Source organism: Bos mutus, chromosome X (genome assembly GCF_027580195.1).
Source record: "Bos mutus isolate GX-2022 chromosome X, NWIPB_WYAK_1.1, whole genome shotgun sequence".
NCBI lineage: Eukaryota > Metazoa > Chordata > Mammalia > Artiodactyla > Bovidae > Bos > Bos mutus.
The window spans coordinates 28,264,687-28,280,514 of NC_091646.1; the positions used below are offsets into that span (position 1 = coordinate 28,264,687).

Here is a 15,828-nt window from a genome sequence, read left to right on the forward strand (position 1 = left end):
GGCACTAAGGCCATAGTTGTGAATAAGGTCCCTGCCCTCCTAATGCTGACAGCCTTGAAGAATTTGCTGCTCTGGTGGAGAGAAGTGATGCTAAGGGAAAATAGGCAGGAAAAGTTCAAGGAGCGAAGGTAGTGAGAATAGGTACCTACAGGGCAGTGAAAAAGGAGTGGCCTATACATTCATGAGGCTTTCATGCCTTCAAAATCAGGAACTATATCCCCTTGCCCAGCAGGCATATACAAAGTAGTCCTGAGGCAGTCATTTAACTGATTATAAATTAAGATCTAACTTGACCTTATCTTTAGTTCCATAGGAGATTAATTAGAGTTTTGTGGCCTTTTCTGGGTATATAGAAGCTCAGTGTTAACATGTTTTTATGGGGCAGTCCAGAATTTACTATCTCTGGGACTGTCCTCTACACCATGAAAATGTATTATGACCATTTATATCCTTACAAAGGAAGCAGGGAACAGATAAGCTGACATTTGGTGAATTCTTAGAAAGCATATACTGACAATATATAGGATCGGCCATCCTTCAAAATCTCACAGAGTTCATTTATTCATCTACCAAATACTGATTCAGCTCCTGCTATGGAGACATGGATAAATACATAACAGTTCATTGCTACTGTGGTACCTGATGTATTATCCACATTTCCAGACTTTAAGACTCTCCTCCACATCTCCAGCCCTGACTAATCCATCCCCTGGACGTCATCCAAAGACCCCAAGTATCTCTGGCCACAAAGTAAACTCAGGTTCCTCCCATCTGGTTTTGCAGAGGATGTGAACCACCTACTCACTCAGCACTGAGGATCAGGTCTGACTCCATCCTCACTCCCCACGGCCACTCAGTCATTCTGCCCTCTCCAGCCCTCTGTAGCCCAGGTTCAGGCTGCCATCATTCACGCAGCCATTTAGTCATTCACCATTTTCTGAGCGCACACCATATGCCATTCATGTTCTAGATTGTAGAATTACATCAGTGAACAAAACAGACAAACTTCCTGCCTTCATGGAGCTTACATTAAAGTGGAGAGAGAAAAGAAGCAAACTACTTATGGTTAGAAAGTGACAGGCACTTAGGGGGAAAAATAAATCGGGGGGAAAGGAGTATGGTCGTGGATGGGGGCTGAAAGACTTCCATGAGAAGATGACTTTTGAATAAAGAGAAGGAAATGAGATAAAGAAAAACCAGAAAAAAAGGATTCTGAAGGAGCAGTCAGTAAGATAGGAAGAAAACCAAGCCAAATGTGCTGTCCTGGAAGTCAAGTAAATAAAGCATTCTAAGGAGAGGTCAGCTAAGACAAATGTTGACAGGTCACATCAGATCAGAGAAATGAGGATTTCACAACACAGGGGTCACTGATAATCTCAGGACAATTTCAGCTTGAGTGCTAGGTGAAAACCTAATTGGACTGGGCTCCTGAGAGGATGGGTACCCTCTAGGATGGCTATAATTTTTTTAATAGAAAATAACAAGCATTTGGGAGGTTGTAGAAAAATTTGAACTATTATGCAGTGTTACAGGGAATGTAAAATGATACAGCCATTGTGGAAAACCCCACTAGTTACTCAAAAGGTTAAACAGTTACCATATGACCCAGCAATTCCACTCCTAGATATATATCTAAAATAACTGAAAACAGGTACTCAAACATACTGGCTTCCCCGGTGGCTCAGCGGTAAAGAATCCTCTGGCCAATGCAGGAGATGCGGTTTGATCCCTGGGTTGGGAATATAGCAACCCACTCCAGTATTCCTGCCTGGGAAATCCCACGGACAGAGGAACCTGGAGGACTACACTCCACGGGGGTAGCAAAAACAGTTGGAGACAACTTAGCAACTAAACAACTCAAACATAATTGCACACCAGTGTTATAGCACTGTTCATAATAGCCCCAAACACAGAAGCAACCCTACTATCCATCAACTGATAAATGGATAAACAAAATGATATGGCCGCACAGTGGAATATTATTTAGCCATAATAGGAAAGAAGTACTGACACATATCACAATATGAAAGAACCCTGAAAAGTTACATTATGTAAAAGAAGCCAGACACAAATGGTCACATAAGGTATGATTCCATTTATATGAAATGTCCAGAATATGCAAATCCATAAAAATAGAACGTGGTTGTCCAGGCCTGGGAGGAGAAGGGGACTGGAGAGTGACTGCTAATGGGCACAGGTTTCTTCTCGGGGTAATCAAAATGTTCTGGGCTTAAATACTGGGGATGGTTGTACTCCCTTGTGCATGTGCTAAAACCCACTGAATTATACACTTTAAAATGGTGATGTTTATGGTATATGAACTATAGCTCAAAAAAAAAAAAAAGGATGGGGAGAGTAATTGAAAAGTACATACAGACAAATCTCACAGTTTTGTTGTAAAGGAAGGAAAACAGAAGTAGTTAGGGAGTTGTGGTAAAGACCAGGTTTTTGTCTTGAGTGGATTTTTAAGATGGGAGAAACAAACATGTATTTATCTGTGCATTGATGGGAACAATCCAGGGAAAAGCAGGGACAGAAAGGGAGAAGCAGCCAGAGGCAGATTTCTGAATAGGTAACAGGGGTTAGGATCCATTGTAGGAACAGGACAAAGGTAGAGAGGTTTGGAGTACAGTGCTGGTAGCTGGCATATGGTAGGTGAGTTGTGGAGTTCTCCTGTGATTGCTGAAGTTTTCTCAATGATTAGGAAGGAAGGCTGTCGCTGAGAGTGAGAAGGGAAGAAGCAGGGCTGAGACAGTCATCCAGGCCAACAGTGGACAAACTGGGGACCAAGCCTGGTCACTGCCTATTTGTATACAGCCTGCAAGCTAAGAATGGCTTTTGTATTTATGTTGTTATTTTTCAGTCACTCAGTCGTGTCCAGTTCTTTGTGACCCCATGGACTGCAGGATGCCAGACATCCCTGTCATTCACCATCTCCCAGAGCTTGCTCAGAGGCATGTCCATTGAGTCGGTGATGCCATCCAACCATCTCATCCTCTGTCATCTCCTTCTCCTGCCTTCAATCTTTCCAAGCATCAGGGTCTTTCCCAATGAAGTCGGCTCTTCGCATCAGGTGGCCAAAGTGATGGAGCTTCAGCTTCAGCCTCAGTCCTTCCAATGAATATTCAGGACTGATTTCCTTTAGGATTGACTGGTTTGTATTTATAACTAATGGAAAAAAATACAGAGAATAATATTTTGTGATATAAAAGAATTCTATGAAATTAAAATTTTAGTCTCTGTAACTAAAATTTTATTCGAACCTGATCACACCCATTAGTTTATGTACAGTAGCTACAGCAGCAGAGTTGACTAGCTGTAATAAACATCGTATGTCACCTGCAAAGCCTAAAATATTTGCTATCAGAAACAGTGTGCCAGCCCCCTGATCAAGGCCCTTTCTGGGACCAGGGGTCACCTGGGAAGCTGTCAGAAATGCAGACTCAGAACCTCTCATCTTGGCCTTCCCTGGTGGTACAGTGTATAAGAATCTGCCTGCCAATGCAGGGGACACGGGTTCAATTCCTGATCCGGGAAGATTCCATATGCAATGGAGCAACTAAGCCTGTGTGCCATAACTACCAAAGCCTGCATGCCTAGAGCCTGTGCTCCGCAACAAGAGAAGACATGTGATGAAAAGCCTGCACACTGCAACCAGAGAGTAGCCCCCGCTCACTGCAACTAGACAAAGCCCAAGTGCAGAAACGAAGACCCAGCTTAACCAAAAGGAAAAAAAAAGAGAACCTGTCGTCCATGTCCAACAAATTTCCCAGGTGACTTGTGTGCACACTGAATCTTGAAGAGCACTACTCTCAGAGAGCCAGAGGGTGGCTACACTGGGGGAGTGCAGAGCTGCAGGGCAGCACTGAGAGCCCACTGGAAGTCAGTGGTTGTGAACCTCAAGGGAGGCCTGTCGGTCTTCTTCAGCCTCATTCAGCTGCCAGAGGCACAGGCTGTCAAGGAGGTGGAGAACTGGATTTACCAGGGTTACAGTTTCTCCAAGCAAGTACAAAAAAGGGCAGGGTGTGGACAACTGAGTGGCTGATACAATTTAAGTGAAATAAGGAGGGAAGAGGAGGCATGGCGGGGCAGTGGAGGGAATAGGGAAAGGGTGTAGGTTCAATGGCTGAGTGGTCCTGGTGAGGTGGGAGCATCGTCAGTACTGGGATGCTACAGGAAGTTAGCTGCAAGGAGAGCAGAGAGTGGGATCGTTGTAAGGTTGAAGGCAGGGCAAAGGAACAAGAGGCTACAAGTGGATGCTGAATTCACCCGAAATCATGACAGGAACAGTGCTGGAGAGAGCAGCAGTGAGCCAGGAGTTAAGTCTGCAAGGAATGGGTGGGAGAGGCTGGGGGACACTGCAATGAAAGAGCGCATGGTTGTGCTGGGACTTGCAGCAGCGGCCCCTGTGGGTCTCCTTGTTTCCACTCCTTTTGAAGCTCTACTCTGAGAAACCCTCTTGGCTAGGCAGAAGTGCTTTAGGGGTTCCTCAAACAAGAAGTATCCAGGCCAAACACTGAAACTGTCCACTGCCCTGAGGGGCCTGTCCTTCTATTTTGTCTGTCTGAGGTATTTGAGTTCACTTAGTCATTCATTAGGAGAAGGCAATGGCAACCCACTCCAGTACTCTTGCCTGGAAAATCCCATGGACGGAGGAACCTGGTAGGCTGCAGTCCATGGGGTCACACAGAGTCGGACACAACTGAAGCAACTAAGCAGTAGCAGCAGTCATTCATTAAGCTTCCCTTGTAGCTCAATTGGTAAAGAATCTGCCTGCAGTGCAGGAGACCTGGGTTCAATTCCAGGGTCAGGAAGATCCCCTGGGAGAAGGAGATGGCAACCCACTCCAGTATTCTTGCCTGGAGAATCCCATGGACAGAGGAGCCTTGCAGGCTACAGTCCATGGGATCGCAAGAGTCAGACACGACTTAGCAACTAAACCACCAAACCAAGGTCATTCATTCATTCATCAAATATTTACTGAGCACCTACCATGTGTGAGGCACTATGCTAGGCTCGGGGAAGACAGCAGTGAACAAAATACATAATCTATGACCTCATGAAATTTACATTCTAGGGAGGGAGTTAGGCAATAAAGAAAGAAAAAAAGGACTTCCCTGGTGGTCCAGTGGCTAAGACTCTGTGCTCCCAATGCAGGGCACTCGGTTTCGATCCCTGATCCGGGAACTAGATCCCACATGCCACAATTAAGATCTCGCATGCTGCAACTAAAAGAATCCATGTGCTTAGTCAACTAAGACCCAGTGCATCCAAATGAATAAATAAAAATAATAAATATTAAAAATATTCATTTGGCTGCATTGGGTCTTAGTTGTGGCACGTGGGCATGCGGGGCTTAGCTGCTCTGCACCATATGGGATCCTAGTTCCCCAACCAGGGACTGAACCCACATCCCCTGCATGGGAAGGTGGATTCTTAACTGCTTAACCACCAGGGAAGTCCCAAATAATAAATATTAAAAAAAAAAAGACTCCTCGAGTCCAATGCAGGGGACCGAGTTACATTTCATCTATAATTTTATCTTTGGATCCATGTAAAAGTATCTTTATGTTGAAATATAACACCCATACAGAAAAGCACACAAACCCAAAGTGTTCAGCTAGATGAATTTTCACAAAGGGAACACACCCATAGAACTAGCACCCAAATCATGAAATAGAATGTGTCCAGCGTCTCCTCTCCCAACAAGGACAACCACTATGCTGACTCTTAAAGGCACAGATTAGTCTTGCCCAGTTTTGGTTTTTTGACATAAATGGAATCATATAGTAAGCATGTTTCTGTGTCTGGCTTCCTTTGTTCCACATTAGTGGATGTTTGTGAGATCCATCCATGCCACTGTGGGTAGCTGTAGTTTGTTTATTCTCATTGCTCTATAGGAGCGGTTCACAAACATTTTAGTCTTTAGGACCCCTTTACAGTTAAAAATTATTAAGTGGGAAGACTTTTGTTATGGTTGTGGGCTCTCCACCTCTGCCAGAATCGGAAGCTGGGGACGAGCCCTCAGATGCCGTGACTCGTCCCTAAATGTAGCCCCTCCACTGCTCATGATAGATTCCTGTGGCCTTTTAAATGATTGAATAACAATACAAATGGATCCAAAGTGACTTCTCTACTGCAGCAGAAGATTCTTATTACCTTCCATTAATTCAATTTACTCTTTGGGAACGGACAGAAAGAGTGAAGTACAGAAAACTGAAGAGAAGAAAACCTCACTTTGGAACTTTCTCCATGACTATTCTTAAACCCTGCCTTTCTACTTGTTTTAATTTTGCTGTAAATTTATAAATAGTGAAGACCAAAGAAACAGAAAAAACATTTGGGAGCTTTATACAAAGAAATTTGCCTTTAAAGCTGCTATTCTTGGAGGGAAAAGCATATCAAGTTCCTATCTTTTTTCTTTTTAACAAGGTTTCTTACGTCCTTAGATTTTGAAGGATAAGACATAAACTCATACCTGCAGACTACTTTTACAGCTTAGATTTTGAAGGATAAGACATATAAACTCATACCTGCAGACTACTTTTACAGCTGTGTAAGAATAATGAGATTTGTAAATTAAGGGCTTTGTAATGCAGATGTTTTGCTACTAGAGTTGACTACTCAAAAAATCTTTTATAGCTCTTCAATGTTTTATTTTTGATCTATCACTTCAATGACATTATTTGACCAAACAGAAGTCATTCTGTCTTTCTAAGCTATGACCTTGTTGTGAACAGTATCTGTATTTACTGTGCAAATGTCCGTGCATTATCTATTTAAGCAACATCATAGTGCCATCACTCAAGGAAGTTGAATGAGGTGAACATTGATATAGCTCTTTCCCCTTCCCCCCATTTTTTAAATGTAACAAATACTTTTTATGTTCCCCTTCCCTTTCCCCCTCCCCTTTGGGAAACGTGTCAGGAACTAGATAGTTTAAGATGAGCAATTGAGGGGACTGAGAGATTGATCCACAAAGAGCCTGGCTTCTTTGTGCTTCATCATAAGGCATTCTGGTGGCCAACCTAAATTAAGTACCCTTTTAACAACAGAATCTCATGAAAATCCAGCTGGCAACTCAAGAACTTCAGGAAGCAGGACCACAGAGGTTATACTCTGGGATCCTGGTCATGAGGTTGGATGCCTCACCTTGTTGAAAAGAGACACTGGACCTAAATGGTGCAGCATGACTTTGTTCCTGCTTGGCTAAATTTCTCAACACCACAGTCAGCTAAGTCACCTACACTGACTTTCGAAAAACATGGAGAGCACCTACCCCAAGGAGATGGTAGATTTGGAGTAAGCCGTTGTAGACATAATTCCTCTGATGGCTTTTTCAACAATGGATCTCTTTGAATGACAGGAGGTTCTTGGCACCAGCCCTCCCTGTTCCGCCATGATTCTGTAGACTCTGGTGCCTCTAAGGGAGCATATGCTGGAATCATAGGGAACCTATCTGGTTGGCATGGCTCTTCACGAGGTTATGATGGCATGAGCCAGCATAGTAGGGGTGGCACAGGAAACCATCGCCACTGGAATGGCAGCTTCCACTCCCAGAAAGGCTGTGCCTTTCAGGAAAAGCCATCCTGCAGATATTAGGGAAGAGAATAAAGAAGGTAGAAAAGTTGCAGTTTGAAGAGGAAGACTTTGCTTCTTTGAATCCAGAAGCTGGCAAACAGAATCAGCCATGCAGACCTATTGGGACCCCTTCTGGAGTGTGGGAAAACCCACCTAGAGCCATGCAGCCCTCCAAAATGCTAGTCATCAAAAAACTTTCCAGAGAAGATCCTGCTGCTGCCTTCTCTGCTGCATTCACCTCACCAGGATCTCACCATGCAAATGGAAACAAATCGTCAACCATGGTTCCAAGTGTCTATAAGAACCTGGTTCCTAAGCCTGTACCACCTCCATCCAAGGCCAGTGCATGGAAAGCTAATGGAATGGAATGCAAATCAGGATCCCTTTCCTCTAGCTGAGAGTCTGTTTTTACCAGTCCAATCTCTGTTACCAAACCAGTAGTACTGGCTGCTGGTGTAGTTTTAGCCTCTCCCAAAGACAGCCCCGCCAGCACCACTCCCCTGAGATCAGCTCCTCTCGTCTGACCAAGTTGACCCACAGAACTACTGACAGGAAGAGCGAGTTCCCGAAGACTCTGAAGGATGACCAGAATGGAGACTTCTCAGAGAGCAGACAGTGTGAGAAGTTGGAAGATTCAGAGGACAACAGCACACCTGAACCAAAGGAAAATGGAGAGGAAGACTGTCATCAGAATGGTCTTGCTCTCCCTGTAGAAGAGGAAGGGAAGGTCCTCTTTCACTCTTTGGAAGCAGAGCACAGGTTACTGAAAGCAATGGGATGGCAGGAGTATCCTGAAAATGATGAGAATTGCCTTCCCTTCACAGAGGATGAGCTCAGAGAGTTCCACATGAAGACAGAGCAGCTGAGAAGAAATGGTTTTGGAAAGAATGGCTTCTTGCAGAGTTGAAGTTCCAACCTATTCTCTCCTACGAGAAGCACTTGCAGAGCAGAGTTTGAGGACTTGGCCATGGAGACAAGTAGCAGTGAGACATCTGATGACAATGCCTGAAAGTAGGCATATAAATGCTCACAGTTAAATCTGACCCAGTAAACTCAGCTTGTGTGTTTAGGGGTTATACAGAAGAAATCGTTCTTTTCCTTTTCCTATGTTATTGTTGAATACTTCATGCACAAGGGAAATAATCATATCCCAAAGAGAGAGTGAGCAATTGGCTTGTTTCGCTTTTGTCGTTGTTCTTCCCTGTTATCTGCTTAATAGAGAGAACTTTGTGTGGTGGGAAGAATTTTTAAAACACACACACATACACAAAGTATATATGGTGCAATGCACAGGTGGGAGCTGGCAGTCCTGAGTGAGGAGGAGACACTGGTTTGCAGCAACAGCTTCTACTACCAGCCCTTGGGGAACTCACCCCTGTGCTCAAGCAATCACTGTCAATGACAAAGTGACTACTGAAGTTATAATTGTATTAAACTAATGCTAATAATTTGGATATTTTATTTTACTTCTGGCTGCTCAGGTCATGTTAGCCCTTAACCAAGCATATGTGGTTTTTTCCCTTTCTGGGTACAGCTATGAAATATTTGGATATAGGAAATATTGTGTTGTTCTTGCAGCCTTGATATTCAGGGTGGATTGTAAAATATAAATTTTTGTGAGATTTCAAAGATTAAGATTATTTTGATAACATTATTTACAGATTTAAAAGATGTGGTTATCACAAGTCAGTTGAGGGGGAAAACTACTGCATAAAATAACTTGGAATAAATATTTTGCATCAGTTTGGATTGTCTTGTGTAAGAACTATATTTACTTTAAAATTAGATGAGTGGATTTAGAGGTCTGAGGAAAATCTGAATTCAGACACACCTGTTTCTCCTTTTAGCAGATACGTTTTTGATGCAGAAAAACATGTTCAATAAACTACCAGTAATAAAACCAGAAAAAATTATTAAGGACTCCAAAGGGCCTTTAGGGCTTCCCTGGTGACTCAGATGGTAAAGAATCCGCCTGCCAATGCAGGAGACCCAGGTTTGATCCCCGGATGGGGAAGATCCCCTGGAGAAGGAAATGACAACCCACTCTAGTATTCTTGTCTGGACAATTCCATGTACAGAGGAGCCTGGCGGGCTAGAGTCCATGGGGTTGCAAAGAATCAGACATGACTGAGCGACTAACACTTTCACAAAGGGCCTTCATGTGGATTATTTCTATCGACTGAACTGAACTGAACCGAACCGAACCGAGTCTCTGAAACCCCACAGAACACCCGTGAGAGGACAAGAGTAAAAGAAGCAGATGACTTCTTTGTATTATTATAAAAATACTTTGACCCTGCAGGCCCTTTGAAAGGGGTCTTAAGGATCTCCCAGAGTTCCCTGGATCACACTTTGAAAACTGCTGCTGTACAACAGCCCTTGGTAAATATACCACACTTTACATGTTCAGTTGAAGATAGATAGTTTCCTGTTTGGGGTTGTTAGAAATAATTTTGCTATAAACAATTTAGTACATGCCTTTTTTCAAATAAAAAATATATATATATATATTTACTTTTTAAAGCCACACCCTATGACATGTGGAACCTTAGTTCCCTGACCAGGGATTGACCTGTGCCCCCTGCATGCAGCACAGAGTCTTAACCACTGGACCACCAGGGAAGTCCCAGTACATACTTCTTGATGCATATTTGTTCACCTTTCTGTTGGAGAAACATCTAGGAGAGGAAATGTAGGGCCATATAGAATGTAAGTGGAACCATGGAAAATACTTACATGATTAAAAAACAAAATTAAATTTACAAAAACAAATTTTTTCTTCATCCATCTTTTTTCCCTCCTAACTTGGGAAACAACTGTTGTCCTGATGCTCTCCAGCCTGCCCACTGTGTCCGCTGAGACCCCCACACTATTAAACCTGGGTTTCCCTGCATCTTTAATGTCTCTCCTTCCTGCCTTCCTCTCCACGATCTACCAGAAACCACCAACTCCTTTTTATTTTTTGGCTGCACTGTGCAGCATGGGAGATCCCAGTTCCCCGACCAGGGATGGAACCCATGCCCCCTGCATTGGAAGTGCAGAGTCTTTACCACTGGACTTCCAAGGAAGAAGTCCAAGAGAGTATTTAAAGCCATGATATTTGGTGAGGTCACCAAAGGAGAGAGTGTATATAGAAAAGAGAAGAAGTCCAAATCTGAACCTCAGGGCTCTACAATGTTTAAAAAAAAGAGATAGAGAGAGAGATAAGGAAGTGAGATAAGGAAGAATCAGCAAAAGAAACTCAGAAAGAGTGGCATCCAAGGTAGAAGGAAAACCAGGCAGAACAAGTGCCCTATGAAGCTGTAAGAATTAAAAGAATGATTTATATAAGCTCTTAGCACAGTGTCAGTCACACTCTAAACCTGAGGAAATGGTAGCTATGATGATGAATGAAAATTCATGTATTAAAGGCTTATCTGTTGCTCCTTCTGGCCACCAAAAATAAAATACTGGCTCTTAAATAAATAATAAAAATCTAAGGTGAGAAGCCTGAGGTCTCACTTGAATCAAATGTAAATTTGTATGAGGGTCTGAACCTAAACACTGCTGCTGCTGCTGCTGCTAAGTCGCTTCAGTCATGTCCGACTCTGTGCGACCCCAGAGACGGCAGCTCAACCCGACCCTGGGATTCTCCAGGCAAGAACACTGGAGTGGGTTGCCATTTCCTTCTCCAATGCATGAAAGTGAAAAGTGAAAGTGAAGTCACTCAGTCGTGTCCGACTCTTCGCGACCCCATGGACTGCATGCAGCCCACCAGGCTCCTCCATCCATGGGATTCTCCAGGCAAGAGTACTGCCAAGAAACAACTGTTGTTTAGTCGCTAACACGACTCCGTGCGACCCCAGGGACTGCAGTCTGCCAGGCTCCGCTGTCCATGGGATTTTCCAGGCAAGAATACTGGAGTGGTTTGTCATTTCCTTCTCCAAGGGATCTTCCCCACGCAGGGATCCAACCCTCATCTCCTGTATTGGCAGGCGTGTTCTCTGCCACTTAACCACCAGGGTAGTCCCGCAGAGAAGCAGGTGTGGGTGAAAATCCCACTGGCCCTCCCTGGTTGGGCGTTCCCCGCCCCCGCCCCCGCCCCTGCCCCTGCCCCCGCCCCTTCGCGTGCTCCCTCCCTAGCCGAGGACCGAAGTCCCTTGCGCTGGAACATGACGTCTCCCCCGCCCTCTTTGGAGACAGCCCCGCCCCCTTGCTCCTCCCGCCTTCGGAAGGGTTTCTCCCTTGGCATTTATCGTGGACCGTCTGCCTCACCCATGACACAAGGTGCCCCTGGCACACTAACAGGCTCCTGAGGAACCCAGTTACGGAACTGAAGCAAAGCAAATTCCATTTCGCACGAACAAGCGCGTGGGAACAAGCGTTTCCCACGGTCTAACGGGAGCGTGGGCAGAGAGGAACCGCCAGAGGGCGTTGGTTGGCGCACAGCGTGACCTACCCAAGCCCCGCCCCCGGCGGCGCCTTCTAAACACGTCCTTCCGCTCACTTCCTCCTCTTTTCTCTTCTCCGCCATCCTATGTGCGGTTGAGTTCTTTCCTCACCATGGTAAGTCCATCCGTTGCCATCGGTTCTGGGGTGGCTTTCCGAGACCTGAGATCTCTGCTAGCTCCCCGGCGCCGCGGGCTGCGTCGAGGTGCGGGACACTTTTTAAGGCCTTTTCCAGGGGAGAAGGGAGTTTGGCTTCGGCTCCAGCCTGAGGGCCTGGCGGGAAGCGAGCGAGCTAGCACCTAGGGAAGGGCGGGCTGTGCCGGCCCCGCAAGGTCCGAGAGGGCCCTCTCTGTTCCAGGCCGCTACTCAGGCGGGCGGGGATTCCCGTTTTTCCCAGAGCGAACTGTGTTTCTGGGGCAAGAAGTCGAAGGGGCATCCCAGAAACTGGCCCGACTTCGGGATGTTGTCAGTGACACGCGGGATGTTTCGGTCATCGAAAAGGGAAGGTGGACTGCTGGTTTTCGAAGACTTATTAACTTGGGGGCCAGAATCCTTCGACTTGATGAGATTATAGGACTTTTTAGCCCTTTGTTCGGGAATTTGAACGTTACCCCGTTTAAACTCATGGGACAAGGGGTGATGCGGCGTGAATCTGTGTGTCATTCGGGCGCTTTTCGTAAAATGCTAGCTGCGTGCGGATTTTTCCTGTGGGAAAAACTGGGTTTTTCCTGTGATAGTACCCTGGAAAATTTTAACTGTATATGCTTTTAGGTGTGGAGAGGATCGGTATCTGGTGTTATACAGTTTTATTAACAGAAATTTACAGTTGCTGCTATGAGCTGGGAGAGAGGAGTGTAGTCTTTTCCTTTGTAATAACGCCTGTTATGCAAGGGTGTGTTGGGCCACATCGGGCAGACAAACAGCACTCAGGACATTTCTCTGGACTCTACTGCACACCGGGGAGGGAAGTGTTTGGATTAGATGACCAATAGAGAAGGAAATGGCAACCCACTCCAGTATCCTTGCCTGGAAAATCTCATGGACAGAGGAGCCTGGTGGGCTGCAGTCCATGGGGTCGCAAAGAGTCGGACACGACTGAGCGACTAACTAGATGACCCAAGTTCTTTATGAAAGCCAAAAAACAGCGGGAACTTGGGAAAGTGACATTTTAAGTAGAGTTAGATTTAATACCAAGATGGTCGGTGAGCTGGAACAGATCTGCCAAATGTTAGGGACTTTGTGTAAGGTGTTTTTTCTCTTTTTGAATGCACCGCATGGCTTGCGTGAATCTTAGTTCCCGACCGGGGATCGAAGCTGGCCCCTTGCGGTGTAAGCACAGATTCCCTAACCACTGGCCCGCCAGGGGATTCCCAGTACCCGGTGTACAAAACAGTGCACTAAAGCTGGTTGACTTGCAAGTTGTTCGTGAAAACCATGTGCTCTAGTCCCAGTCTTCAGTGATTGTGGTCCCCTCAGTCCTAGGGTGACAGCAGGGAAGACTGGAACACACCCTGGCCTTGTATCTGCCTCGGGAGAAGTGAGGAACAAAGCAAGGGGCAGTGATGGGTTTAGCATTGAGAGGGTTTTGGGCATGTGTTAAGCATTTGAGTATTTGTTGGATTTAGAGAGTTCCTAATTTTTGAATAAGTTCCGGTATTTCTGTTAAATTAATTGCATTTCCTTCCCAGTCTTCTCACAAGACTTTCAGGATCAAGCGATTCCTGGCCAAGAAACAAAAGCAGAATCGTCCCATTCCTCAATGGATTCGAATGAAAACTGGCAATAAAATCAGGTAAGGACACACTCCCCCACCCATGTGTTTTGTTAAATTTAGGATTACTTTGGGTGCACAGTTGAAAGTTACATGCAGTTTTATTAATCTTGTGCCACCATTCTGCAATTCTTTTTTTTTTTTTTTTTAATGTGGTTCTGGGTTTCTGAACAGCAGCCAGTCCACAGCTGGGCTTAGGGGCAGACACTCCTCCAATATTTGTAAATTCCCTGGTTCCTTTCCCTCTGAACCAGAGCATAAGGTGGCTCTCTCATTACACATCCCAGTGAGAAGATCAGAAAGTGTTTATTTTTTCTGAAGATTGAAAGATTTGCTTTCCCCCACAGAATTGAACTGATGGTTTTAAGAGAAAGACATTACTAGAATTTCTCCAAAGAACCTCTAAGGTCATCTAGGTTAACTCTAGACAAAGCTGGATATCAGACTCTTTCAACCAAAGTATTTTCAAAGCATTTTTAAGCTGACACTGTAGGGTGGGCCTAGCAAGTGAGTCCTTGCCAAGATAAACACTGAAGCCCATGAGTGCAAGATTGTGAAGCTAGTGTAGAAGTCTGATTTGGTTGTATGGCAAATAGATGTGAAGACCAAGGTTGAGATGTGAATTGTCAGGGCTAAAAATGAAGGCCCATTTCCTTAGTTTATACAGCCAGTTAGACACTGGGAAATCGCCACCCACTGTAGCTTTATAGGCCAATTAATTGCAACCTTTGGTTTACTGTATCCCATCCAGTGATGGTAGGACCTGCCTTTGTAGTTGTGAGAAATGAAAGAAATGTATGTAAAGCTCAGTGCATAGCTCAGTAGGGGTTGCCTGCAATTATCAGACACTGGTCTTTTGCTCTGTGGTCTAACTTTTAAAATGCAGTGAAAGCAGGTTGCAATTACAGTGCTTTCTTTTGTGGAAGTATTGACATTATCCTGCTGAAAGAAAATCTGTGTTGATCGTTTTTTGATTTTGCCATTTATGGGGGTAAAATCATGACAGATTGACATGAACAGTTGATGGCCTTTGAAGTGACTGAGGATATTAATGTATTAACGTTGTGCAAGAGCTTTTATGTACATGTAACCCATTATGTAGAATGACTGGTTTGATCTAGTTTAGTACTTGGGGTTATATATCTCCGTCTGGGTCTGCTCCAGGTCTGTTGAATCAAAAGTAAGTGAGCTTCTCTACTACTTACTCCCAGTAAAGAACGAGTGTGTTTTCCTTAGCCTGGAGTCATTTTGAGAGGTAAAAAATTGATTTGACTAGTTCTTTAACACATCTAGCAAATCATTTTTTACTCTCCAAAAAGAACTCCAAACTTGCTAAAGAAGGGAAAATGGAACCCTTTGCTTTCAAAGACTTTTTTATGGTACTTTTAAGGCAAAGTTTATGGTGAGTAAGAGCAACTAATTTGAGGTCAGACTGCCTTTGTAACTTGGTATTTCCTTCTGTGTAGGTACAACTCCAAGAGAAGACATTGGAGAAGAACCAAGCTGGGTCTATAAGAAGCAAGCTGGGTCTATGAGAAGTGGTCTTAACATGTGTGGCACACATGTTAAGACCACTTTTTTAAGCAGCCAGATCACAATGAAAACATCACTACTGTAATGCTTGGCCCATGATGTTATTTCCTCACTATCAGTCTGAGACCCAGCAATAAATATAAAACGTTGGAATTGTTATTGTATTATATGGTTTGTGATGACGTACTGAATAAATACTGTCAGTTAGGACATGGGCCTGTCCAAGGATAGAAATGTTCTCTAGCTACCAAGTACTTAGAAGTACAGCTTGTAAAATAGGAACTGGCTTTTAAAAATTTTGTTGTCTTATTGTTCCCTATAACTAGCAGCTCTTACACCTACTGTTATAGGAAGTACACGTATGTGTCATCCTTGAACCTGAAGGCAGCACCTTTTTAAAATAAACCGTGGGGGGAGGGGTGCTTGCCACAAGACATGCAGGATCTTAGTTCCCCAACCAGGGATTGAACCCACTTGGCTGCCAGGAAAGTCCCATAAAAAGCATGTTTATATGC

At 44.5% G+C, this 15,828-nt stretch overlaps 1 protein-coding gene, 1 non-coding gene and 1 pseudogene across 2 annotated transcripts; all 3 read left to right on the forward strand.

Moving 5' to 3' along the window:
- The first annotated feature begins 7,037 nt into the window (after positions 1-7,037).
- LOC102278477 (vasculin-like protein 1 pseudogene) lies at positions 7,038-8,590 on the forward strand (annotated as a pseudogene).
- Positions 8,591-11,862: 3,272 nt separating this feature from the next.
- On the forward strand, positions 11,863-15,466 carry RPL39 (ribosomal protein L39). The gene is made up of 3 exons (XM_014477349.2): positions 11,863-12,126; positions 13,698-13,801; positions 15,247-15,466. Exons 1-3 carry the CDS (start codon positions 12,124-12,126, stop codon positions 15,293-15,295), a joined length of 156 nt encoding a protein of 51 aa, XP_014332835.2. The 5' UTR covers positions 11,863-12,123; the 3' UTR covers positions 15,296-15,466.
- LOC138986551 (small nucleolar RNA SNORA69) lies at positions 14,669-14,802 on the forward strand. The gene has a single exon (XR_011463364.1). It is a non-coding gene; the product is annotated as a small nucleolar RNA SNORA69 (small nucleolar RNA).
- Positions 15,467-15,828: the final 362 nt, after the last annotated feature.